The sequence below is a fragment of the Pocillopora damicornis genome, chromosome 4 (assembly GCF_964200805.1).
Source record: "Pocillopora damicornis chromosome 4, jaPocDami1.2, whole genome shotgun sequence".
Classification (NCBI taxonomy): domain Eukaryota; kingdom Metazoa; phylum Cnidaria; class Anthozoa; order Scleractinia; family Pocilloporidae; genus Pocillopora; species Pocillopora damicornis.
The window spans coordinates 5,382,937-5,408,325 of NC_142673.1; the positions used below are offsets into that span (position 1 = coordinate 5,382,937).

At 38.0% G+C, this 25,389-nt stretch overlaps 2 protein-coding genes and 1 long non-coding RNA gene across 10 annotated transcripts in view; 2 read left to right on the forward strand and 1 right to left on the reverse strand.

Annotated features, from left to right (window-relative positions):
* On the forward strand, positions 1–6,121 carry LOC149046579 (uncharacterized). Of its 2 annotated transcripts, XM_089202393.1 has the most exons (8): positions 1–2,073; positions 2,519–2,668; positions 2,803–2,925; positions 3,147–3,266; positions 3,478–3,743; positions 3,994–4,111; positions 4,740–4,862; positions 5,049–6,121. In XM_089202393.1, exons 1-8 carry the CDS (start codon positions 1,692–1,694, stop codon positions 5,375–5,377), a joined length of 1,611 nt encoding a protein of 536 aa, XP_089058519.1. In that variant the 5' UTR covers positions 1–1,691; the 3' UTR covers positions 5,378–6,121. The 2 variants fall into 2 exon arrangements, with proteins under 2 accessions (XP_089058519.1, XP_089058520.1); XM_089202394.1 differs by lacking the exon at positions 4,740–4,862.
* A 2,641-nt stretch (positions 6,122–8,762) lies between these two features.
* LOC113677762 (A disintegrin and metalloproteinase with thrombospondin motifs 7) overlaps positions 8,763–25,389 on the forward strand; it is a 30,687-nt gene continuing 14,060 nt past the window's right edge. The window contains exons 1-7 of one of the 6 annotated variants that reach the window (XM_027194601.2): positions 8,763–8,853; positions 13,307–13,431; positions 18,182–18,294; positions 18,468–18,811; positions 23,321–23,489; positions 23,963–24,147; positions 25,207–25,290. In XM_027194601.2, coding sequence (XP_027050402.2) covers positions 18,198–18,294; positions 18,468–18,811; positions 23,321–23,489; positions 23,963–24,147; positions 25,207–25,290 — 879 coding nt within the window. In that variant the 5' untranslated portion in view covers positions 8,763–8,853; positions 13,307–13,431; positions 18,182–18,197. Of the gene's footprint in view, positions 8,854–13,306; positions 13,775–15,528; positions 15,670–17,727; positions 17,965–18,181; positions 18,295–18,467; positions 18,812–23,320; positions 23,490–23,962; positions 24,148–25,206; positions 25,291–25,389 lie in introns of those variants that run through there. The other 5 variants (XM_027194603.2, XM_089203338.1, XM_027194600.2 and 2 more) reach the window with 5 other exon arrangements.
* LOC149046580 (uncharacterized) lies at positions 11,044–12,261 on the reverse strand. Of its 2 annotated transcripts, XR_016185530.1 has the most exons (3): positions 12,095–12,261; positions 11,757–11,918; positions 11,044–11,604 (listed from the first exon to the last, which is right to left on the reverse strand). It is a non-coding gene; the product is annotated as an uncharacterized LOC149046580 (long non-coding RNA). The 2 variants fall into 2 exon arrangements; XR_016185529.1 differs by having other exon boundaries at positions 11,044–11,918.

Below are 25,389 nucleotides of genomic sequence, written 5' to 3' on the forward strand. Positions count from 1 at the left end.
TTCTATATATAATCACAGCTGATGATAAGTCAAAAAAGTGACAGTTTGTGTCTGTTATTCCCAAAACTACGAGACGCTCTTTTCCCTGAGAAACCTGCAATAATTGTTAATTTATTCCAGTTCCCCAAAGTTATGAAAATGAGGTTATGAGTGTTGATGACTACACCGAAACAGGTAATTATTTGTCAATTACACGTTTGGTATTGTCTGTTTTGGCTGTAGCCACAGTTGCAGAACGACACATTCTGGGGACAGCATTCTTTTCTTAATCTGTGAGCTCCCATGAGTGACCAAGACAGAATTTCTCCTTTCTATATCTATATAATATTATGCAGACAAGTGATGAGAACGAAGAAAAATATCAATTATGGGATTACCAATTGATCCGATACCAAATTCTCCAAACTAACATAATGAGAATCATTTGATAGACAGCAATGAGAATTACTAATGACATCTTAGGAGTCAAAGAGTTAAAGGTGTTGCACTCCTTAGGGGGAATTACGCAGAACGAATTGCGTCCTAAAAGGTAAGCTTGTCTTACGTCGTTAGGCTTCATGCAAACTTTAAGTATCTTTTTTAACCCTTTCCTTTTTGGAGTAGAATGAAGCATTAAAAACAATTTTAGTTCCCGAACAAATCAGATTGGTGAATTACTCAAGCATAAAAAAACGCTTTAGTTCATCAGCGGTAAATTTCGGGCCCTAAAGTTTGACAATTGGTTGATATGATTGGAGTTTCTTCTCTCCTTTTTCTCTGGAAAGCCAAGAATTTGCAATATGTTTAAATCCTCTAATGCTTCATCAATTAGAAAAACAAGTCAATGAAATTTTCTAAATTAGAGGGTGAAGTCAGTGCGAAAATGGAAAGCGTAAACAGAATACATGTATAAATTTTTGAAAAATTCTGCTCCTTGTATGTCAATTGTTTGCAACGCTAACGAATGAACGTTTGTCTGACGACATTCAGGGTATGCCTGTTTTTCTGGATGGTAAAGGTAAAGAGAGTTCTGCTCTTAATTATAAGGCGATGAGTCTGACAAAATTTTTTTGCAGCCTTGATGATTTATAAAAACAGTACACAGAGAACTACAGTGATGTATTACTACGATTTTGAAGGGGACTTTTTTGCAGCATGGGTCTAACAAAACAAACGAATCTTGGTTACCAGCCGAACTTAGAGTTTGCTATTGTTTCAAGTTTCGTCAGTGCATTAGGAAAAATTTGCCTTGCCGACTGGCCAATAGTTGGATGAAAAAAATATGATAATTTTTCCAATTTTTATTGGCGTTGGTCATAAACAAAACAAGAAAAAAGCGAGAGAACTAATTCATATGAACGTGGTGATAATAAGTTCTTGAATTTGACAAATGAAGACCAGAGACCTGCTGATGGGGACCAAAGAGAACAGTTTAGATACGAATTCATCTCTGAGCACAAATTTCAAAACAAATACAAGAAGTTCTCTTTTGGAATTTTATCACTTTTTTTCGGTAATGTTCTGTTTTTAAAGCGCACGGTTTTACAATCTAGCCTAAGTTAGCTTTACAGTACTTGTAAAGGCAACTCGTTGAACAACATTAAATTGTTAGCTTAGACCAAGCTATGGTGCCGAATAAATTATTCCTTGTCAACTTTACCGGTTAGACTTTACCCTAAAAGGACTCTGAAACCTTTGGAAATAGTTTTCCAATGTTTATTTATCTACAATGGGGCAATGCATTTAATTCAATTTTGCCGATTCAGCAGATGAAAAGAAGTATGCTGTGGATATTTCGCAACTTACCAGTCCTCCTCTTCCTCTCTACTATTGAGTATGGAACTGCTATTGATCAATGCAGGACAGAGGTAAACATACAAGGTATGGCTCTCAAGCGATCCGTCTTTAAAAGGTGGTCGGTGGCGGCTCCACATCTCTGCGATGTGAAATGTGGACAAGAGATCACGTGTCAGAGCTATAACTACAATAGAAAATATAAGATATGTGAATTAAATAACCGCACCAAGGAGGCAAGACCGCAAAATTTCCTCTCAGCACCTGCATGGTTTTACATCCGGCGACTGAACGGCAGAGGTAAGTAGGCAGAGATAATAGTACGATGTATCTTCCTCATTCTGACTCTTATCAGCAATACTCTCTATCCTTGACCAACCCCGTCTCTTCTTGGATTATCATTGCCCATCTTTTGCATCTTTCTCTTGTTGTGTACTCTGCTTCAAATTGAAGGTAGATTTGCACCTGACAAAAAAGGTTCTTTTGTTCTTTGTTTTTGTTCTTTTGTTTTTTCATTTGAAGGATATCGTCGTGTTTTTACTGTTATATTGTTAGAATTACGATAATGAATGTCAATACCCTTGCAATCGTCAACCCTCTCGGTTAAGTTCATACTCTTGATACTTTTCTCATTCATGCCATGTGAATTTTTTCATTTACTTTGTTGTTGGTTCTGAGAAACAACGGAAAAAAACTATTCCGCCTAAAACATATAACAAAACAAACAACCATACTTTCATTGCAGCTCCCTTGGGTTCTATTTCTGATTTACCAGCGTTGTCTTGTCGCGAAATAAAGGCGAGTGAAGGAAAAGACACTATCAGCGGCAAGTACTGGCTGGATCCAACCAGCAGTGGGAAGGCAGTATTGATTTACTGCGACATGATTAACGAGGGTAAGCGGCAGTCTGTGAACAAGTAGCTTTAAGGGTTTCGTTTTAGTTTAGTTTCTTTTTCATTTGAATAAAGCCAGTTTCAATTTCTTTTCTTTCTCTTTGGCTTGAATAACTGTTTCTCCCCTGCATTTTAGATACGGATGAATGCAAAGAGGACAACCATGACTGCGACCCGAATGCAAACTGTACTAACACTTATGGTTCCTATAAGTGTACATGTACGGAAGGGTACACTGGTGATGGGCACTCATGTGCGGGTAAAGTTACTTACCCTTGTTAATCAAGATGATGAAAGCACTTGCTTCATAGTTTCCTGTCTTTCTTCTGTTCTTTCTTGCATGCTATCGCTTGCTTGGTGAGTTTCTCTCTTCCTATCTTTCTTTATTTTCATCTTTCCTTCCGTCTTTCTCTCCTCTTTTTTTATTTTTTATTTTTTTCATTCCTTGTTTTCTCTAATTACACCGCTTTCATTCCGTAGATGTTTACGAGTGTATAAGAAACCATTCTTGTCAAATAAATAGCAGCTGCACAAACATCAGGGGATCACGATTTTGCGCTTGTCAGGCTGAGGTAATTACCGATGGAAGCAACTGTACAGGTACTATCTTTTTCTTTGGTTTACGCTACAGTTAGGACTTAATGGTGGTGGGTGAAGGGGAGGGGGGGGGCGCTGTCTGCGCAGGTCTTTGATATTCGACAGCCCTGATTGGTTGGATTAGGATGGAGGCTGAAGGGAGAAACCGCTCTTCGCGGTCTATAAAATGCAGTAACGGTGTTGATGATGATGCCGTTTGTCTGATTTATTTTAGAAAGAAATCGGACAATGATGTTTCCACAGTACTACAACTTTCCCGGAAGACGTTTAATAAATCATGTTATCCAAAGCGTAATCGTCAATAACTTGGATTACTGCGTACTTTTTTGCTACCTGAACGACAACTGCGTCAGTCTGAACTTCAAGAAAAATGCAGAACTAGGGGGAATAGGCTATATCTGTGCAGCAAATAATGCCACTCATATGAAATATGACGGTAATCTGATACATGATGGCGTTTTTTATTATCACGGTTCGAAGGTGAGTAATTGGTTACTCAGATTCTAAAACGTGTCTTTTTGGTCTTTTTGGGAAAGCTTTAATACGCTTGTTATTCAATCTCATTGACTCTTTAATTTTTTCTTTGGTTCTGCATTCTTTAATCTTTTCGCTATATGGTTAGTTTGCCTTCATATTTAATCTATCATGTGTACCTTCCATCTTTCCTTCGTCATTTTCTTTACCCATTCAGTCATTCATTTGACCTTACCGTAATTCTGTTTTCCTTAAGAGTGCCTGCGATAAGAATTCCTTGTGCCAAAATAATGCAAGTTGTCAGTCTGGTTTTACGTCAAAGGGATATCGATGCTTATGCCCTCCTGGTTTCGAGGGTGAATATTGCGAAAAAGGTACGTTTCAGAATCATTTGGCAAAAATTTCAATAGGATTTTTATGTTAATATACACGACTGCCACTATGGTGGTTAACGTAGCTTTGAAATTTTCATAATTTTATCAGGTGTTTTTTTGTTTTAATTTTTGTTTTCCATGTTTCTTTTGAGTGCAATCTGCATAGGTTATATGGCTATCGGAAGAAAAATGACAGACTGACTTTAGCGCCTTTAATAAAAAATATCTTCTTCTTTCTTTATCCCTCCTCCTCTCCTTCTTTCAGTCTGTAACAAGCATCGACGAATGCGCCTGAGCAACTCCTCGCAAATGTCACGTGAAGCTACGTATAATAACATTCGTCTGTACCTGCAAACCTGGATTTATCGGAGATAGGCGAAATTGGACAGACGCAGCCAACAGTCTCTTCTTCGTTTTTTATGCCCTTATAACAAAGATGGGGCTTTTGCTCGTCTTTCAGCCCAGTTCTGGCGGCAAAAGTGAAAAGTCGCCAAATTGTATAGCATTCTGGCGATCTCCCATTCTATCAGTGTGATGACGTTCGCCTTGGCATTTTATCGGCAATACCGCAATAATTTATTCCTTTTCATTTTTTTTACTTTTATTTCTTACATCTGTAATTCCTTAGATATTGACGAATGTAAAAGAAATTTTTCCCGTTGTCACGTAAATGCTGACTGCCTAAACACCATTGGATCGTTTGTTTGTCGTTGTCACACTGGATACATTGGAGACGGCACCAATTGTAATGGTAACTAGTTTTCTTCTTCTACTTTTTCTCGAGTGTTATAAAAATAACCACGATCTTACAGCTGTGGCATGCCCAGTTCAAATCTGATGATAAAAATAGCCATAGAGTGACATTACACTCTCGCTTACTTCGAGGTACTTTCTAAAAAAACACACAAAATTTGTTTTTTTTTGGTTAACCTTTCAGCTGATGTATGCCAATTCCACTCTGTTCTAGAAGATTATGACAGAGACATTAATTACCAAACCCCGCTTGGAGACGAAAAATGTGACGATAATCTGAACTCTGGTTGGTATCGCTTCCTGAACATTTCAGGAATAACAATGCCGACTACATGTCCACCTCCTTTCACATGCGGCACAATATCTCCAGGTTGGTTGACGGGCGATCATCCCACAGTGGAAGATGGAGAAGTTAGCAGGAGAGTCTGCTTCGCCAGGCACTCAAGCCGGTGCTGTTACTATTCTTACATCATTAAGGTGAGGAACTGTACTTCCTTTACGTCTATCGTTTGATACCAACGAGATGCAACTTCCGGTTCTGTTTCACATACAACTAAGTATTACAAAACTATGAATACAGCCACTTTTGTCCAGGTTTGATTGCATATAATACACCCTCATGAAAGCAAAAATAAAACAACAAAGACTTGTACATTCACATTTCAGTACAAAAGAGGCTTTAGGGTGAATTTTTAGTAATTGAAAGCACCATGCGTAAGGGCTACTGTTTCATAAAGAAATGAATATGTTTTAAATACTCGTCGCTATAAAATAAGTAAATACATTCACAAAATATAGGTATCAGGATATCATAAAATGTAATGATACCCTTCGTGAAAAGAAAACCGCCATGTGGCTGAACCAAGCTATCACGGCGACATTGCCATCTTTACACGATGAGTCAAAATGATGCACATTTTTTATTCATGCAGTAAATCGTATCTACCTAGCTCCAAACATATGGCGTTGAACTTCAGTTGGTAGTAGCCCCGAGGCACGGGTTCGAAGCCCCTCGAAGTCCGAATTTTATTGGTTTTTTTTTTTAGACTTCTGTCCTGCAATTTCTTAGATTGAAGTTTTTCTAGGAGGATCATTACTTCACTTGAATATAAATGATGCTTTCACCAGCTGCGCGCGGTGAACATATCATCTTTTCAAATATGATAGATTTCGGTACTTCATAAATATCTTCAAACAAATTGATACTCGTCACTATTCAATAAGTAGATACAATCACAAAATATAATTACCAGGATATTTATGATCAGATATAAGATTGAAGGTCCTTTAAAGAGATTCAAACTGTGTCTATCCTCTAGTTATGAGGCAAGGTGAAGTCGGAGTTGAATTCTAAGCTGAAAAATCAACAACAGTTATAATTTCAGTTTCCAGTAGAATATTTGGTGACATTTTTAGTACTGTGAGTGTTGTATATAGTTTTGGAAATGAGTAACTCAGTACCGTTAGTCATTAGCTCTGTAATGTTGCAAGTATTATAAGTAGTATTCCCTGATTCTCTTTGATTTAATGTAGATAAAATAACAAATAAAAAAACAAGTGAAACAATCGATTTGACATATTACAGTGATCGTTAATAGCAGAGTTTACGGTAGATCATTTATCAAGCAAGGCTGATGTAGATATTTCTTTCGCCAGAAACATAGTTAGATATGTTTTATTTATGTTAAGATCATTATGACATTGCGTGACTTTTGAAGTATTGTTAATTTAGCACCTTGATTGTTTGCACTGATTGCTGTATTGTTTAATTTTGATTCGATTAAACTTGCCAGCTTTGAAATTAAACACATTCTTGTGATGTATACCTTACGCTACTCGCACTCATGCAGGCACGCAGATCTAACCTTTAGCAACATGCCGGATTACAGTGGTAGGTTATTGTCGTGAAATGTTATTTTATTCGCAATTTTACCGTGGCGGCCTGTCTTTCCTTACGATGATTGTCAAGGGTGTTGTCCTTATATAAGGCAGCCATGATCCATCTACTTCCGAATTTATTTTTCCTTCCGTAAACTCAGTTGTTAAAACACGATATCCCCCTATCCCTCAAAGTATGAGTCACGTTTCTGGTTTTCAAACCATCTAAATAAAAATGCCGACTGCAGCCGGCAATCCAGTTGATACTTATCCTTGTTCTGGTAGCATGAATGGACAGCAACTATCGCTCTACCCGCCTGAATAGAATCCTGTCTATAAAACAAGGTTACCCTCAGCATGTTTCCCTAACGTTTTAAAAGTACGTATTTATACTCTTTGAGTGAGGTAAGGCACTGTGAAGGAAAACGGTCCTGCAACAGTCTAGCGCACCAACCACAAAGTCCCTGCACCCTTAGTTAAGGCTTGCGAAATGTTCAGGCTAAGTATAAATGCGGAATGCGAACTGGAGGTTGGATATAAGATGCCACGTGGTTATGATTTATCGCATCACAATTCAGAAGCATCGTATCAATTTTAAGGTAGGTTTTATGGACTACAAATAATCAATCAATGTTGCCACTCGGCGCTTTTTATCGGGTTTGCAGTCTTCTTTGAGGAATTCATTAATGGACGGTTGGTAAACGGTTGGGGAACAGAGTACCCTTGCACATGTTAGGAATATAGTGTATAAAACTCCTCTAAAATATCTCAGGTTCTTGGAAAAACATAATAAAAGGATGGAAATAGATTGTCTTTAGCATTTTTCTAAAAAGGTAAATACAACTAAATAAGACTAACCTCGATAGTCAAGTGGAGAGTGAATGTGTCAGAGACTTCATGTTACTTGACAGCCGATGTTTACAATAAGTCCAACCATCAAGAGACAATGAACACTTTAGCCACTGGAACTGATTGACTCTGTCTGATTATTACCTAGCAACTACCAATCACATTATCTAATGTATTAGTATAAAGTCCACAAAAATCAAGTGTCCTTCCCAGGTGATAGGAGTAGCTCTTTTGTACTGAGTGAATTCTACAAAAGTAAACCCTAGCTGAATACTCCTAATGTAAACCCTAGTTAACGGAGCCAAGTTCTCGAAAATTATACACCACCTAAATCATTGATTAATCCTAGATTATTCTAGAGCTCCCAAAACAGGAGGCAATGATCAAGGTCAATTTTCAATTGAGTGTCGCGAATTCAAAAATCAAAGCAGAGACGGCGGCCAATCGCAACAAAGGAAAATATATCAAGAAGCTAATCAGAACTCAAAGCCGTAAGATCAACCAAACTGTCTTACTCACGGGAAAACGCCAATTCTCCATAGTTATAGGAGTCAAGTTTGCTGCTTCTTCTGTTATGCATGATCAGTCTTACTGTGCATACGCCAGATTTCTTGACGCCTGAAGGTCTTTGTTATGAATTGAATTCATTGGCTCCAAAATTACACTGTGAACCAATATATCTTTTCTAAGATGCAAGACTTAACGGCGACTTGGCATGGGAGCGGTAAATAACGTTTCCGTCAGTAAGTCAACCACCTTTTTGTTCAAAAGCTGAAGGGGTGGAGAGATTGCTCATAGAACCCTTTGGCGAAAATTTAAATGTTTTTGTCTAATTCGGACAATCTACTAACTGAGTGGGAAATCAGAACCTACCAAAGACAGAGGTTACCAGAGCTCTCCATGCCTTTCGATCAATGTTGCTAGTAACAGTATAATGATTTTGCAAGAGAGTAATTAAGCTGAACGTTTAGAGGTCATTGTTTTACTAGTCTCAATTTATCTATTCACCGGATCTCTTTTTTGTCATGAAGTCTTCTGCTCATGACATTAGTTTGGTCTAATTACTGGTGTTATGGTCTGTTAAACAACAATTAAAACAAGATGGATAAAATCCTATCAATCCGCGCTTTGTATGCTAGAGTACAAATGTCTCGAACATTTGTCAAACTATGCGTATTTCAAGTGTCCTTTTCCGCGTGTCAGACGTATATTGGTGAAGAGTCACCAACAGGGACCGACTCCGCAGTATTCACGCTTTGAAGGTAACATCAAGATTGCAAGACGTTATTCCTTCCTAGATTCAAATGATTTAATGATTTTTGGAAACAATAGAAAAATTCAAAATGACAGCATTCGTGTCACGGTATTTGCTAATCGTATAAATCAATGGAATGATCACGTTTGAAATGACCGTAAAGATTGAGGTCTCACCAGAAAATTAAGAAAAAGCACAATGGGCAAACTTAAGCATTCGGATTGGAACTTCCATTGTTGATTATTCCTTTCTGTCAAAGAAAATAAGCTAATAGCAAACGAAAGACGCAGAAGAGCTTTATTTCAATGCTTTTGCTTAAATATCACGACAAAAAAATCAACCTTTAAAAGTGTTGTGTTCATTCAATCAGTGGCTTTCAAAAGGTATCGTTGTGGAAAGTTGGAGTTTTGGCGTGCGTGAAGAAAAGCAGAACTTGATTAGGTGTTAAGTCACGTCATTAGCTGTACTCACTGTTGTAACAATGGATATCGGAATTTCAGAAGAATTGGTTAAATTTGTTTTGCGACAGTACAAGTCAATGGTGTTTCCAGTACGTGTTACTGTAAGGAAATCACCAGACAAAAATTAATTATTTTGCAAGCTGAACTTAAACGGCTGGTTAACTCCGGGCGAAGACTTATGAAAGAATGAAACACAATTTACAATGAATTACAAGATCTGTACGTTTTTTTTGAGAGAATAGTTTGTTATTAAGCGCAGCCGCTATCAAGTTGTTCAGCGGTCAAACAATCTGCAATACAAAATAGCTAAACGAGCTAGTGCATGAGTGATGTAGTATCAAGGTTGAAACTCGTGGCAATGAAATTATTAAAAAACTGTCTCCCCTATTGTAAAGTCATTGAACCAAATCTTAGAAACATGAGTTATCTTTAGAAAGACAGTTTTCCAGTTATTTCCTTGATTCTTAACCAATTTCCTCCACTTCAGCCTGCGTTTTCAATTGAGTTGGTACGTTCAAGTACTGGCGAGCAATTTTGAAACAGGAATTCATGCCAACCGGAGACACAATCTTCAAATCATCTTGATATTGCCTCCAGGGTAACTTTGAAGGAGTCAAGTTAATTGCCTTAATAGCTCTTTGATCAAGTGTTCCGATATCTTAAAGTGGCTAGATACAGTTTCTACGCTCCGACTGGCTATATTCAGAGAGCTCATAACCCAACTTCCCTCTTTATTTGCCATCGAATGATTTTCTCACGTCTCCTTTCATAAATCATGAATTTTTATGCAAAACGATATCAGTATTGTTTCACATCTATAGCCTCCAGGAGTGTACAATTAAGCAACTACTCATTTATTCATTCATTTATATTTTTGGTGCCAAACCAAGAATATAGCGCTCGCTTTCAAATGTATAAATAGATTCTTTAAATACATGGTAGCGAAAGATGGCGGCCGAGGAGGGTGATGTAAGACAGTCACAAATGTTTGTGTGAGGGAATGTCATCTATGCTTTCTTTCCGGGAAACTAAGTGTGGGAAAACTTGTTTCACTCAGGGATATAGTGTGGGCGGGAAATAATGGTTTCCTGTCCTGGGGGAATTAAGAGACAAAGTTACAGTATTCTGTGTCATTCTGTGTCAATTTTCAAGTCTTATTGAGAGTTGATTTAAGTAGGTGATCGTACAACAAAACCATAAATTGAAGTAACAATTAGCAAGAGATGACAAATACAAAAGAAGTTTGTTCATAATAATCCGAGAAGGAACGAAAGCAAATCAAAAAGTCTTGTTAGGGGGAGGTTATTAGGATTAAAATATCGATAAATTTTATCCAGCTTGAAATTTAGCAACGTCGACCACCGAATCGTCAACCCCGTTATTTTTTCCTGATTTCCCCGTTAGTCAGGAACGCTTTGCAGTATACTTGACGTTAAGACTCTCTGACGCGCTTTAATGCACCAAAGAAACGTCTCTCATTCGCTCAGTGGTGCACGAATTGCAAAGGAGAAGAAGCTTGATCTCGTTCCCAGGGCTTTTCCCTTAAAACTGGAAAAAGTCATCTAATTTTCAAGGGAAAAGCTTAGCAACGAGGTTGAGAAGAGGCTGCGTAGCATTGTCCCCAGTTCCCAATCTCCTACTCTTTTCTTTCGGAACGTTCTACACGCTGTTTACCAGTCCTTCAACGGAGGCACTCAAGATTATTAATGTAAAGTCATGTACAGCCAAGCTATCAATTGAGTCAACGGGATCACAGGATTTCATTAGCTTTCTTATACGTCAATCAGTGATTGGCTGGAAAACTCGTACCACACTCTTAACCAATTACAACTCAATGAGAATAATCAGAACTGGATCACTTAGTCCTCGCGAGTCATCACGGGATCCATGTGCTGTTTCCTTCCATTCTCGTCCGCAGAGGGTTTGGATTACCAATAGTTGTTGCTTAACGACATCTCAGTCAAGATGCGTTTTATCTCACGTGTGTGATAGTCTTACCCGTTTCCGAGGAATGGAAACAGGCTGTTTTAGATATCAGTCTGCTAAAAACTCATGATGCAAATCCGTCAGTAAATTGGATTGGAAGCTCAATGATATCCTGTACATGATACCACTGGCTTCTCCGCCGAAAAATACACTCAGCTAGATTTCATGAAAGTCTTTATTAGTCTCCCAGGAAGATATCAGTCATGTTTCCGGCTGTAAGACATGATTATTTCATAAGAAAATCAAATTTACAATAAATCTGCCTTCTGGAGGTACAAAAAAGAAACATAGGACGTGAAGGTTTCCATAATCTAGTAACAAAACAAACCGAAACGAAGGATTAGTCCCAAAAATAAACTACATACCTGCTAACTAGCCCCAGAGTTCACGATAGCTTATGATGATAATAGTATTAAAAGCGACAAATTAAAGGCGGTCAAAGTACGTGGAAAAAAGATCTAACCATTTCTTTGGTGAAGATTCTAGTTTTTCAGATAATACTGTTTGGTTATTCCTGCTGCGATGGCTCAGACAGCCTCCTGGGTTCCAAAGCTCACCAATCCAAAACCTCTAAACACAATCGACTTCGGTGTTTGATTCTTTTACATTTCTCCATATGGTTAATCTGGTGATTATGAATTAAAGAAAATCAGTGAACTTCTCCGTGTCTTTACCACTTTCCAAATTTCTCTTATGATTTACTGAACCTTTCCTTCATTGACTGCAAATTAAGTGAAAAACTTGAGCTCAGAGTAGAATGAAAGATTACTTAACAAAGACAAAGATAAAACTCTGATTTACTAAGAGATGTGTTATAAAAGATTGCTCATACCCCTTGGCCTACAAAATATGCTGAAAAAGTCATCTGATGATGAAGTTTGATCTAGAACATCCCAACAACAGGCGAAGTTTATCAGCATATTACTGATGTCATCTGCTTAGACTTGTTTTGTACCTGTAAACCAGCACGCACAGATAACCTCATGACTCAGGCTTGTCTCAAAAAAAAAAAAAAAAAAAGCTTCGCTGCACAAAAGTTCTTAGATCTTTCTAGTTTCATTATAACACTCTTGAAGAAAGAGTGCGAGAGAGAGAGAGAGAGAGAGAAGGGGGGGGGGGTTAATTCGGGGAGCGTGCTGACTGTTTGGATCTAACTTAGGCGCGGAAGCTTACGAAAACACCGGACTTGCAGCAAACCAGTGAACGTCAAAAATAAAATTTCTATGCAATCCCTTAATACTGTTTAGTTTCAATTGTGTGAGTTTTGTTTCAGGCTGCTTCTCATGGTCTGCCTGACTATTTACGATTTAAGTCGTTATCGCTTCCTCCTAATTCGGTTCTACTTTTGTCACGTACAGTAAAGCGAAACTTGGTGCTTCAGATAAGTCTTTAAGATGTTTAAGGGTGTATTTAAGAAGATTCTTTAGAATTTTGCAGTCACATTAGCCGCACTAAAGCTTTAATGAGAAACAGTTTATCAGTTTTTACAGCGAGCTGGATTACAGTATCTCACCTAAAGATTTGGATTGAATTGAATATATCAATTAATCCTTGGCGCCAAAGGCAATCAGTTCATGCCCAGACTTTAGCAATTTTCTGATTAACAAAAGAAACTCATTTAATGGCTACGTCACGACATTAAGCTTGAGAGGAAAACCTCAAAGTATTAGATGTGTAATGTAGAAAGATGCCGTCAAAGTAACAGTAGGCTTGCAAGGATTAATGATGCTACCAAAAGAAAAGTGTATGGTAAATAACGAACTTGAAAATGGAGCAAGCTCCAGCCTCTTTTATCATGTTGATTTTAGCAATCAAATAATTTACACTAATGGCGATAAATTCCCTCACTATCTGCGTCCAACTTAATAACAGTATTTCCAAGAAAAGAAAAATACATAACGAGGAGAACGAAACTTCAAGTTACAATTAATGAAAAAGGAAAAGCGTATACAGTAATTTGGCCTTCTTTCTTTCATTTTCAACCAATTATTTTTTGTCTTGCGTGTTTTCCAGCTCGTGAACTCTGCACTCCGCTGACCCGCTAATCGGCATTAATGAGGTTCTTATGCATCATGAGCAGTTCAAAAAACGCTTCTGGTTCTGTGCCATTATCTTATTAAAACTCCCACAAGACAGAGGTAGGTGAACTCTTAATCTTTCCAACATGTCTTTTCTAATCCATAGATGGCTTTGTTCAAGTAATTTTATGATGTGGTTGGCAGCTTTTGTCTAACGCCTTGACTTCATGATTATTGAGACAATCTGACGATTTAATCTCGGGAAGGTTTCAACTCGATGGTAAGACGACGTAATTCTACCCATAACATATCAAATCTTTAAGATTTTTTGAAAGAAATTTTAAGGAGGATCTCTTTTAGAGAAAAGCTTAAAGGGAGGATGGTGCAAATTGTAAGCGAAGACTTAAAACTAAAGTTTGAGGTAGATTGTAAGCAAGCGGTAATCCTGAACAAGAATTAACAGGTAACGTTTCTTTCTCTTGTCTTCTTTCCTTTCTTTTCATTCTCTTCTCTTCTACAATTAAATTGGACTTCTTTCCAAGATGGCTCTATTTCCTTACCTTACTTTTACATCTAAAGTCTGTTTAATGAAACGTGTCGTATTTTTGCATCAAATCCATATTTCTTTACATATTATTCAAAAGCAACAATATTCTCTTGACAGCAAACAAATCAATCCACAGAACCCAAAGTTTTGGGTCGATTTTTAACTTGAAATATTCGTGACTGCGTTAAATTCCGTTCAACAATTGTCTCGTCGTTGTCTTAGGAGCTCGTTACATCACGGATCATTTCTACGAAAATCTTTGGGTAGTTTGGGTAAAATTTGGATTATTTCCTTAAGATACTTGTCCCACCCAATGACTTTATGGAGTTATGCCTCCGTTTAACCATCTAACAAAATTTTGGGGGCCATGATATTTCAACTTTGGCGTTTGTTATACAAATACTCCCAGTATTGGTCCGAGCTAAATTAAATCGTGACGAAGCTTTCAAGAGCTGCGGAAGGAATCACGCATAATTCTAACGGTTGATTGTCCCTTATCAAATTTCACATGATATCGAAACCCATTTGGCAGAGCTCAGTGATTACTAGCAACTTTAAAATTGGATATTCTGTAGTCACGATCAATACTTCACAATGCTGTTCAGTTCCAGCTGTCCGACAGTAGTGTTTTTTATGACAATATTAAATAAAATCATGATACTAAAGAAATGGTAATCATGACGACATTGAAGATAATTTTCATTACGTATGAAATATTACAATGTATGAATGGATATTGAAAATTAGCCGCGTACACTGCAAAGTGTAACCATGGCAACTCATTCTGCTCTACATGCATTCAATGCTGAAAAAGTTGTTATCATTATTATCATTATTGTTGTTGTTATCATCATTATCATTAAAGCTATTATTATCATTGTTATTAAGATTACTACTATACTAGGTTTAAAAGTTGTAATGAACTCAGGTTCTTATGAGAGGCAACCAAACGTTATGTAGGTTTGGACGAACTTTGCTATGATATCATCAAAATCACTGAATTTTGATTTAACAACAATAACAATACTATGTTTATAAAGAAGAATTTCAAAGGCCGCTAGCTAAATACGCCCCGTAGCTTAGTGCAATGTAAAAAGCTCCACTTTTCTTGCGTGTGCAGTTTTGCGCGCGCTCGATCAGAGGAGCCACGACGACGCGCAGGAAGATTTTTTATATCATTCTTCCCATTTCCCTTGCGTCAACCCCGGCTAGTACAAACAAAAACCATCAGACTTCTCGGCTTTATCTTAAAATGCCGGCTGCCTCTTATATTGTTGATATTGACGGCTGGCAGTGGAGTGTTCTTCTATAGTAAATTTAATTAGACCAGTGGGCAAGTATCATGAAAACTTAATTAAGCCTGGCCAATATCTCAGAAATCCGGTAATGAATAAATTGATTTGCATCAGAAATCAAAACAACATAACAAGGACTCAATAGTTTATCGAGCCCAATTTGGCTCAACCAGCTTCAACAAAACGACCAAAAACATTCTGTTAGCAAAAACAAACTGATAGAATACTACACTCAAAAGAGGATCACCTCTTCTTAAGTAAAGTAGAATGAATGTCAGGAATGGGAAATATAGCATGGATTCTTTTTCTCACACAAAAAAATTCCAGAGTCTAAGGGCTTGCGCTCGAGCTAATATCGTCATTTAAATTTTTCAGCAGGAATAAAATCAAGGATTGTATACTTGTTCCCAAATATCGTTACATGCAGTGTCAGCTAATATTTGTGTCAACAATCACTGATCTGAGCACCACTCACTTGTCAAAGCTGAAAGGATAATCAAGGACTTGGTTGATGAGGTAACTATTTTACTTCACTTAAATTAACCGATAGGTACAGTATTCTAGTGCCCAGAAGTGCAAAAAAGCGTAGCGAGTTGTCCTACGCCGGCGCCTCCGGTTTTTCCAGAGATACTTGCGCCGAACACTGACAAGCACAAATCTGCATGTCACGCTGGTAAAGAAAGAAAAATGGTCTAACTGAAGAGAATCACATGAGGAGATAGAAGAATACTTAAGACGAAAATTAATCGAAAACAAGCAAGGACACATATTCGAATAAACAAGAAAACTATTTCAAAGTTCGCAAACTTTGAAATTAGCTTTTAATGAGAGTAAATAGCGGTTTGTTTTGATAGTCTTGAGGGGATAAATTCCATCCTTATTTTGCCTAATGCCTGGATGTTTGCGATGAGTTTAACTACAAATCTTTCAGTGCTTGATCCGAGTTTAGGCGTAGAGAAAATAAGAAGGGTCACATATACATAGATGTATTTGAAAAAACCATAATTTGCACGATTACTTTCCGTTTCCGTTTCTACCCGCGGGCAGAAGCTGAAAGATGGCAACTAAAAGTAATGAAGAGGAGTGATTGCTTCTGTGTTCATGTTCACTCCAGGAATTTGTTTGAAATGGTATAAATGATTTTCTATGACTCGCAGCTTCACTTTTTTTTAAACCTTCTAAGTGGGATTGGACTTTCTCTATTGATCACTGGTTCAACGAAAGCTCCTTCGCCTGAAATACATTAGTGATAGATGATCTAGATTAACACTTTGCAAAAGACGAATTCTATCTGCACGTTAAATACCTTGGCATCTTTTTCAGGGCAAATTGAAGGAATTTCAATATCACGTCAAATCCCGAAAAAAAATTCCCAATAGAGGTCAGTTCGTGGTCGGAAACAGACTTAGCGTCGCTTGTTCCAAAACCGATTTTCCTAACATGTTTTCACGCTCAAGCATTCGACACGACCTAGTAATCGCATGTTCAAATAATCTTATCAACAAACGCGTTTCTTTCGTGTTTTCCTACTGTTATCTTACTTAGAGGCCAACACTGAAGGCAACATGATCATATCATCAGTTTTTGCATTGCGACGCCAAATGTGCTAATTAACTGCACATTTTCATTTGTGTAATATTATTACCCTTAACACTGTCTCGCAAGCAAAGTCTGTTGACTGGTGAAAATTCAACTGTAAATAGTGTGGCTAAGTAGGCCAAATTCACAGGAAGTTACTTTAAATTCCTTGAATCGGCCAATGCATGCGATGATTTGACGTCATCATGTTCGCACTTATGGGAAAAGCCAGTTTATAAACATCATTTGGTTTTGTTGGATCTGTCGGTGAATTATGGAAGTTACGCCCATTTTTAAGTGATAACTTTTAAGGCATTTTCGCAGCTCACGTTTGAGTTGACAAACCGTTTCGTTAATCGTTTCTACTGTCTGATGTTTTAATCCACCTAAGCTATAACTGTCTCTAATCCGGTTAATAAGGACGATTATCACAACAAGACAGAGTTTGCTTGGAAAACTATTCAGAAGCAAAGAACCCTAGAATTAGAGTTAGAGAGAAGAAAATTAACTAGATAATTTGATACAAGTAACTTAAGAAAAAGAGGGTCTTTGGAATTCCTTCGAAAGAGTCACTTCAAATCTGCTGTAGGTAAACAATTTGTGGAATGCTCTTTTCCTTTTACTTCTGAAAAGCAAATAGATAAACATTAGTATTCCTTCAACTCTATCAACAGCTGTCTGAGTATTGCTCTTTTGTCTAAATTACTAACTTCTGATTCAAGAAAAACTCTCCTGAAACTACGGAAAATTGATTGAAATTGTAATGCACCATATCAACTCCGTGTCCAAATTGAATAAGAAGCCTTGAAATTATATTTTCCTTCGTAAAAATATAACGTTTTGAGAAAACGTTTTCCAAGTCAGCTCTCGTAAAGAATAGACATTTTTGAACGTGATGGCAGATTTATGGAGTGTTTAGTTTCCCATATTTCAAGAGTTGTAACCGGATATGCTTCGCACGGCGAGATTCAAATTTAAGCTTGTCAATATTTTGCTACATTTGTCAATGAGTTGTGGCTAAGACTCTAATGTGCAATTTCTGTCCCTACGTCACTGATGTTAACACTAGCTAAGTGGATCTGTAGAGATCAAAGGTACACAAAATTTTCGCTTTCGCGCATTCTCTCTATCTGGACGTCTAATCTCTGTACCCTGGAGATTTCTTGGCTATATTTTGATAATGTGCTTAAGTGAATGATAAGTGTCGGGAAAACACAAGATCAGTAGGCCGGGGTGAGTATGGCATCGTCTGGACAAGGAGTTTCATAGAAGCGTTATACACCTTGACCGCAATTCTTTTAACTCCTCGCCACTAATTGACACTTCAAGTCCTGGGAAGCAAATAATTACATAGCTCTGTGGAAACGACTCAGATTTCTTTATCCTCCTCAAAAGCGCAGAGCCGGCGCAGCGAGCGACGAAATTCAAAGCAGATTTCATCTCTTCACAGATAGCCTTGGGCAGCCATGATGTTTTCAATCTGCGCTGGTAGAGTTCAACTTTTCTTGCTGTTCGCTCATCTTGCAATCTCCGGCGCGTCGTGGGACGGAACCTCAAAGCCAGGTAAATGAAATACAAGAAAATCGCTTAACTTCGAGGCTTTCTTAATTAATGTTTTGAGTCTCGTGCTTAGCTGTTGACGACATTATTTACAATTTATCATCTGGCGACTTGCAGACTTTAAAGTAGTCTGTCTGCGATGGTCTCTTAATTGATTTTCTGTTCGCTGTTCACAGAGCGTCCTGTAAAATATGGCAAGGAATTCAAGATAACTGTCCCTTCAGTGCTCGACAGTGACGGTAAATTTATTTCGCACGTGGATTGTAAATCAAAACAATACGACTCACGCACTGAACAACGCAGCGGTAGGAGCGAGGGGAGACTTCTGAACTTAGAGGTACCGACATTCGACGGGAAAAAACTGCGTCTTGTTCTCACCAAAAACACGAATTTTACAGCGCCTGGGTTGATAATCGAGAAAGGCGATCAAGTTAGACGATACAAGCTTGACTGTCATTACACCGGACACATAAAAGATCAGCCCAATTCTCTGGTATCTCTCAGCTATTGCCAAGGCTTGGTAGGTTAAGAAGCTTTGTTTACTATTTTTCGCCCCGTGATTAATACCACGATACCACCCAGCTAACTCAGACTTTATATTAAAAAAAAAAAAAAAAAAAAAAAAAACAGTTTGGGTCTTATGACAGTGGACAAATATTCCCCATGGATGAGTTTAGTGGTGATCATCAAAGGTAGTACTTGCTTTCGACGTCTGTCCAAAGAACCACCTGTCCCTGCTTTGTGCGGAGAAATTTCGCTTTGTTTTTAATGAAATCACCGTTGTCCAGTTTCTCTTTGTTTTTCCACTGCATTTAAAGCTTCAAGACAATGAGTTTATTTTACATGGAAATCAATACACGCGTTTTGCAATATATCCGACAACTCGCTTGCTAAAGACCAGACATGAACAATATACGTGTTTTCATGATCCAATATAAGTAAATTCGCCTAAGAAGATGCCTCTTGTTGCATGTGAGAAAAATCGGAAATCCTCTTGCTCGACATATCTTTTCTGAAGCTTAGCTAATTTTTTTTTCCGCAAACCATTTAGTGCTGCCTCTTTTTAGAACCGCGATTTAAAGGAGGTAGGGCACGTTTCCGGACCTGAAATGCTTGCTAAAAATATCCATTACGCATTATAAGAAATGATCTAACAAGCCTGGCGGCTTCTTTGTAGCCACAAGCAAAAACACGTCATGCTGCGAGCTGGAGTTTTTGTTTGGACGAAACAGAGAACTGTGTTACAGTTCTACCTGAGGTGTTGATTTCCGAGTGTGCAAGCGATGACGGAAAATTCCTCCAAAAGCAAAGACGCTTTGTTTTTGTTCCCACGGTGAAAAGCGACGTTGTGCTTCTGTCTTGTCAACGCACAATCTAATCCTAACTTTTCTTCCGTCTGCATTTTTGACTAATTTTCGGGCGGAAGGGCGATGGGCGGCCTTTTTCAGGAGAATACTCGGAAGACAATTTGAGACATTAATGTGCACAAACCATAGCTTTTAAATAAACGATAAACAAAGAAAAACAGAACAAAAAGCATCTATTTTTCGTCTTAGCTTCGCTCGATAACCGTACTGTGGCTCCCCACGACTCGTGAGAGGCGAGACGATTATCTAAAATTAACTATTTTATCGATTCAAAATTCAAGTCAAACCAGTATATGTGACTTGCATTACTGAGGGGCAAATACAGAAATTAAATATAAGAGATGTGTTTTTGTCGTGCTGGCCGTATTTTGATTAACGAACGATTATATTTTGTCTCACGATAAAAAGTCATTAAAGTGTAGTGACTCTATATCTTGAGTCCAACGATTAAAAGTTCACTCGATCAAAATGATTCATATTTGCGCGCAATAAAGCTGTCACGTCAACCTAGTTTATTGCAGGGATTCTTTTGGGAACATGTGATCTTTCTCAGTAGCTCAAACGTTTTCAAGGAATGAGATCTCATAAGACGTTTCCTGTACGCAGTCCATCGCATCACCTCGTAATGATTGGATCAGCAATTTCGAAAAAAGTTGCCCGCGGAATTTTACCTTTTAACAGGCAAAGGTCAAAGATTCGTTTTTCATCTATCCGAAACTGTCATGTACATGTGTGGAAAAGAAACGAGTTCTATAAGATAAGACGCAAAATAACTGACGAAACCAGAGTGTGAAAGTTTATAAGCTATAAGTTTATAGGCGACATAAAAGGACTTGCGGAGAAACGTTTTGTTGAATATAGTTTACTTCACGTGAATTAAATATTGTTTCAGCCACGAACTGTTTCGCATTTCCCGTGTATATCCAAAACACCCAGCCATCATTCAAAATATGATATTTTTAATACACGTTAACTCATCTTTCATACAAAATCAAACCACTTTTGTGAATTTGTCCTTCAGTTGCTTTTGGAATTTCTCAGCTCGCTTAAAATAAGGAATTTCTTGACTGGCACAACGAAATCGCAGTCAGCAGACCCGTAGATGAAATCTGATATTGTGGAGCGCTGAGATGGCATTTTAATCGCGTCTACCTTATCATAGAAACTACTGCTTTTGATGCTTTTTGAGAAAATAAAGATTTCAAAGATGTTTACTTTATTCAAGACTGGCTCTTTTGTCGATTTGAAGAGCACTATCTCAAATGACATCTAACGAAAACAAATCGTTCTGACGTGTCGGTAAACAGAGACCAAAAAAGTAAAGAAACGGTTGAAAGCTTTATTTCCCAACTGCCTATATAAAATTTAAAATTTCGACATCGAATCGCATTTTGCCATCCTAAGATGCCTTTGAGATGATTGAGAAAAGACTGCTTTTCTTGCGTGCGCTACAATCTTGTGTTGCTTATCAGACCGACAACCAATTAATTCGACAACGAGCACGTGATTAGCTGCAAACACTAATTGATTTTCCAAATATAATAGCTATTGATGATCAGATAATTTAATGAACTAACGCCTTTATCATTTCATTCATCTTTGACAAATGTTTTTGAAAGACTCAAATTCACGCTCGCACGTCTGTGACCTCAGATCCAAATCGATCGTGCACGATTCCACCAAGTTTATTTAACCTTTTGTAATCCGCGCTAATGATCCATTACAAATCTCTTGTAACCGCCATAGAATTTTCTTTGATCTAAATACAATTTCTCCCTAGACTGTAAAGGAGGGTAAAATAACTACCAAAGTACAAGTTCTGGCACTTTGGTTTTGAACTTTGGTACTTCACTACACCTACCAGTTTAGATCATGGAAATAATCATCTTTCAAGAATGTCAAAATATCCCTTGCACAAGTATTGCAGATCTATTTTCTGGCCATTTGCAGAAAAAAGTATTCAGGGATATTCCTTACGTTCTCTTCATTCCGGTCTGTCTACTGAAGGAATGTGATAAAATTTTCCTCACACACATTTAGTAGGGCATCATTCTTTCTGTCACTAAAAGCATCTTCGTTCCAAGCACGATATTAAACTGAAATGAATTTATTGCATGCCCAATTCCCTAAATTTACTTTAGTCGATGACCCAATTTTAAAGGTCGGTCACCATCAGAAGAGGTATTTTTTCCGATCCACAGAGTTTAAGTTCGTGGGGTGTTGTTTTCCTTTCAGAAAAGACATCTGGCGCCATTTTTTGAGGATCCATTTTGACCTTGTCCACTTGAAAGTCGAAAACATGTTTGATATTTAAGTGGGAAATATTACATGCGTGCTTTTTTCCCGTAAAGTCCTAAAATGTTACATGAGAGCTGTGTTTCAAGGTCAAGAAGTTCCTATTTAAATGATGTTTTGTGGCAATGTGGCACACTTGAGATGGAATAGATGTGGCTAATTTTTTTATATTGTTCTTACCGTTAAACACATTTTGCTACCAGCTATTTTGTTTGACCTATCCTAGAATGTTGAAAATGTAAAATTCTTATCACCTTTTCATACCAAGTACAGATGCAGGAAGTTGTACTCCAAAGAAACTTCCCGTGAGCACGAGTTCTAGAATTTTCGAATATGGCAAAATTTCGTTTTTCACGGAATTTCTATTTTAAGTTGTATTCAACTCCCTAGATAATTTGTTCACACTTTTCATCGTTAATATTGTTTCACTTATCGGCATGAAGATTGGAGTTTTGTGTTTCGCTAATGATGTTTCAATCGCCGGTCTCCCATAGACTGTGCACCAATCCAATTTTTGTCCAAAGCAGTGTTTAAGGATAGCAAGGATTGGAGGTTTAAAGACACTTTTGCGACAGTGACAAGAACGTCATCCACCAGTACGCGTAAGACAATGCTGAACATACCAAAGTGAAGAAACAAATGAATGATCTGTAAAAACATATGAAATTTCAGTCGTACATTAAGAAGTTTTCAACAGCGCGAAATTATTTCTCCGTGTGTTATACCAGACGTAATTTTATCAGTATTGAAACAGACATCAGCATTCTTTTACGTGTTGTCTCGTTAGCCGCGTATGCGGTTTGTCGCATTTCGTATATCCTTGGAACTAAATGGCTAAAATTACTCTTATGAAATACATTTCCTGGAGCGAGAGGGAGAAGTATTCAACAGAGCATGATGCGAGGGGGGAGGGGTGGCTATCCCGGTGGTCAAACCCTTTCTCTACTTGTTGCATATCATGATTTAATTCTATTGGACGACAATTTGTTTATAGCATGAACTATTTTCCTTAAGACAAAGCTCATTACGTAAATATAATAAGAGCTCGGAAAAGAAATAGGGAAAGACGTTTGTTCTTGTTGTCACGAACGCGGGACAAAGAGAAACGTCGGAGAGCTAGGCCATCACTAAGTTCATATGTAGCACGCGTCCTGCATTCTGCAACGATTAGCAAGGTCGAAAGCGTCACGTGCGTTTTTAGAATAAGAAAGATGATTTTTTTTGTCTCACGCCCTCGACAAGACGACAAAATATGTTTACCAACGACTTAGATTGCTAACCACTTCTAGAAATTAAAGGGTTGCAAATTAAGTGGAAAAGTTCAACTCTGTCATACATTCATGACGAGATATTACTTTACATTCCAGAGAGGTTTCATCCAAACTGAAGATGGAGTTCATTATCTCATTGAACCCGTTCAAGACCGAAACGCCTCAAGCGCCAGCGATCAACACTTGCATGTTGTGCACAAAAGGTCAGCGCGTCATGACTCTCTGCCGCCTTGGAGACAAAAAAACCATTTATGCTCAGATCGAGGTACACTGTTACTGCTTTGATGAGGTATTTTGCTTCAAATGTAAAAATATTGGAGTCTCGACGGCCAGAAGTTCCGGGAGTGGAGTTGGTGGCGTATACCCTGTACTTTCGGAGCAAAGTTAGCGAAAACAAATGACTGAAAACAAACAGAAACAGACAAAAATCACATTTCGATATAAGGTGATAACGAAACAAAACATGCGAAGGAATAAGCCTTGGGTGGGGGCTTGTGCGCACGCAAGGTGGATGGGATTTGATAGGAGGGGTAGCCAGGGGGGGAAATGGGGCTTAAAGATGAGCGGCTAAAAAGTAAGGTGGATCTTTAAAAGCGGGAAGAGTTTCATAACACAGGATTTTACGGTATTACAAGAGAGATTCTAGGGCAAGCGCACTTGAATTCAACGAAAAGAAAAACCATTTGAAGTTTCAAACTTTGGAGAGTGATAAGTGTCTTTCTTACATTTTACTCAAAGAGCCGATAACTCTGAGTCGCCGACTCCGTTCGCCACTCATCGAGATGAGAAGCCAACAGCACGGGCGTCAAAGACGTTCGGTCAGCACAGAGAAAAACGTGGAGATGCTGATGGTGGCTGATGAAACTATGTACGCATTTTATAAAGACGAATTGGAGGAGTATCTTCTCACCATAGCTAATATGGTAGGTTGGTATAGTTACACGCTAATACCTTCTCTTTTGTGATGATTTTGCTTTGAACAGCAACATTTTTTAACAGTTTTGTAAGTCATATTTATAGGAATTTGTTATGTTTCATTGTGCGCAAATTTGAGGTGAATTCCACTGCCAACACCCTGCAGTGCTGCGCAACATTAGATCTCGCGTTAGAATTAAAAAGAAAGTGTCAAAGAGACTAAAACCTTGTTCACAGCCTTTCCAAGTCGTTGTGCCTTTCTGCAGGAATAATTTGAACCCTTCAACAGGGCGTGAAATTGCGCATAATACAGGCGCCAATGCGACTAAATTTTTTCACTTTCGCGACCAAATCCTGGAAATTAGTCGCCAAATTGGCGACTAGAATGTTTCATCATATCCTTACCAAGAGATATAGTGAATTAAAAAGATTTGCAACGATAAATCCGCGGCGAACTTCCTCGTTAAGTTTGTTTCCAAAACGCAACACATGCATCTCGATCGATAACTAGACGCCATCTTGGATTTAGGTGAGCCTGAACGTTGTATATCGTTCATCCTAGTGTCCACTTTGTAGCACGTTAAAGATCTTTTCCCAAATTTAATTTTGGAGGGTCTATCTAGAACGCCGACAGCTTAAAAAAAGGTTTTGTTTGTCTTTGAAAATGGCGACCAACTTTTTTCCACTTGGCTACCACTTTGAAGAATTTAGGAGCCAAGTGGCTATCGGAAAAAAAAATTAATTTCACGCCCTGTTCAATCCCAAAGAGTGACTGGCTTCTAATTTCCCCTCACACTATCACCCTTGATTCAAATATACAGTCATGAGAGTGATCACCAATTTAAGAAGCTCCTGATTGTCAAACAAATTCTCCTTTGTCTATACCATAAGAAATATGAAGAGAATAGTGTGGGGAATATCAATATCAATCTAGGGTGAAAAGGATTGAAGAATTATTTTTGCCCTCATTATACTGAAATTTAGTTGGTTGATGTTACGTTTGTACCAATTTGGAACTTGACTAAATCTTTCAAGCTTGTTAACTTTGTAATTTTCGCATTTTTCAGGTGAGCAACATATTTCGCGACCCAAGTATTGGAACTGCGATCAACATTGTTCTCGTACGGGTGATGATTCTGAGGGAAAACCCGGTAAGGAATCCCAAAGGAAGAACAATGGGGTTTTGGGGCGAAGGGGATAAACATTGGCTATTCTAGTTGCCCAAGATTAGTAAGGACACCGTAACCGTA

Coding starts and splice junctions, on each gene's coding strand:
- LOC149046579 (XM_089202393.1), top strand. CDS start 1,692: ATGTTTATTTATCTACAATGGGGCAATGCATTTAATTCAATTTTGCCG. Junction 2,669..2,802: donor CTGCGACATGATTAACGAGG/GTAAGCGGCAGT, acceptor CCTGCATTTTAG/ATACGGATGAATGCAAAGAG. Junction 3,267..3,477: donor CGATGGAAGCAACTGTACAG/GTACTATCTTTT, acceptor GATTTATTTTAG/AAAGAAATCGGACAATGATG.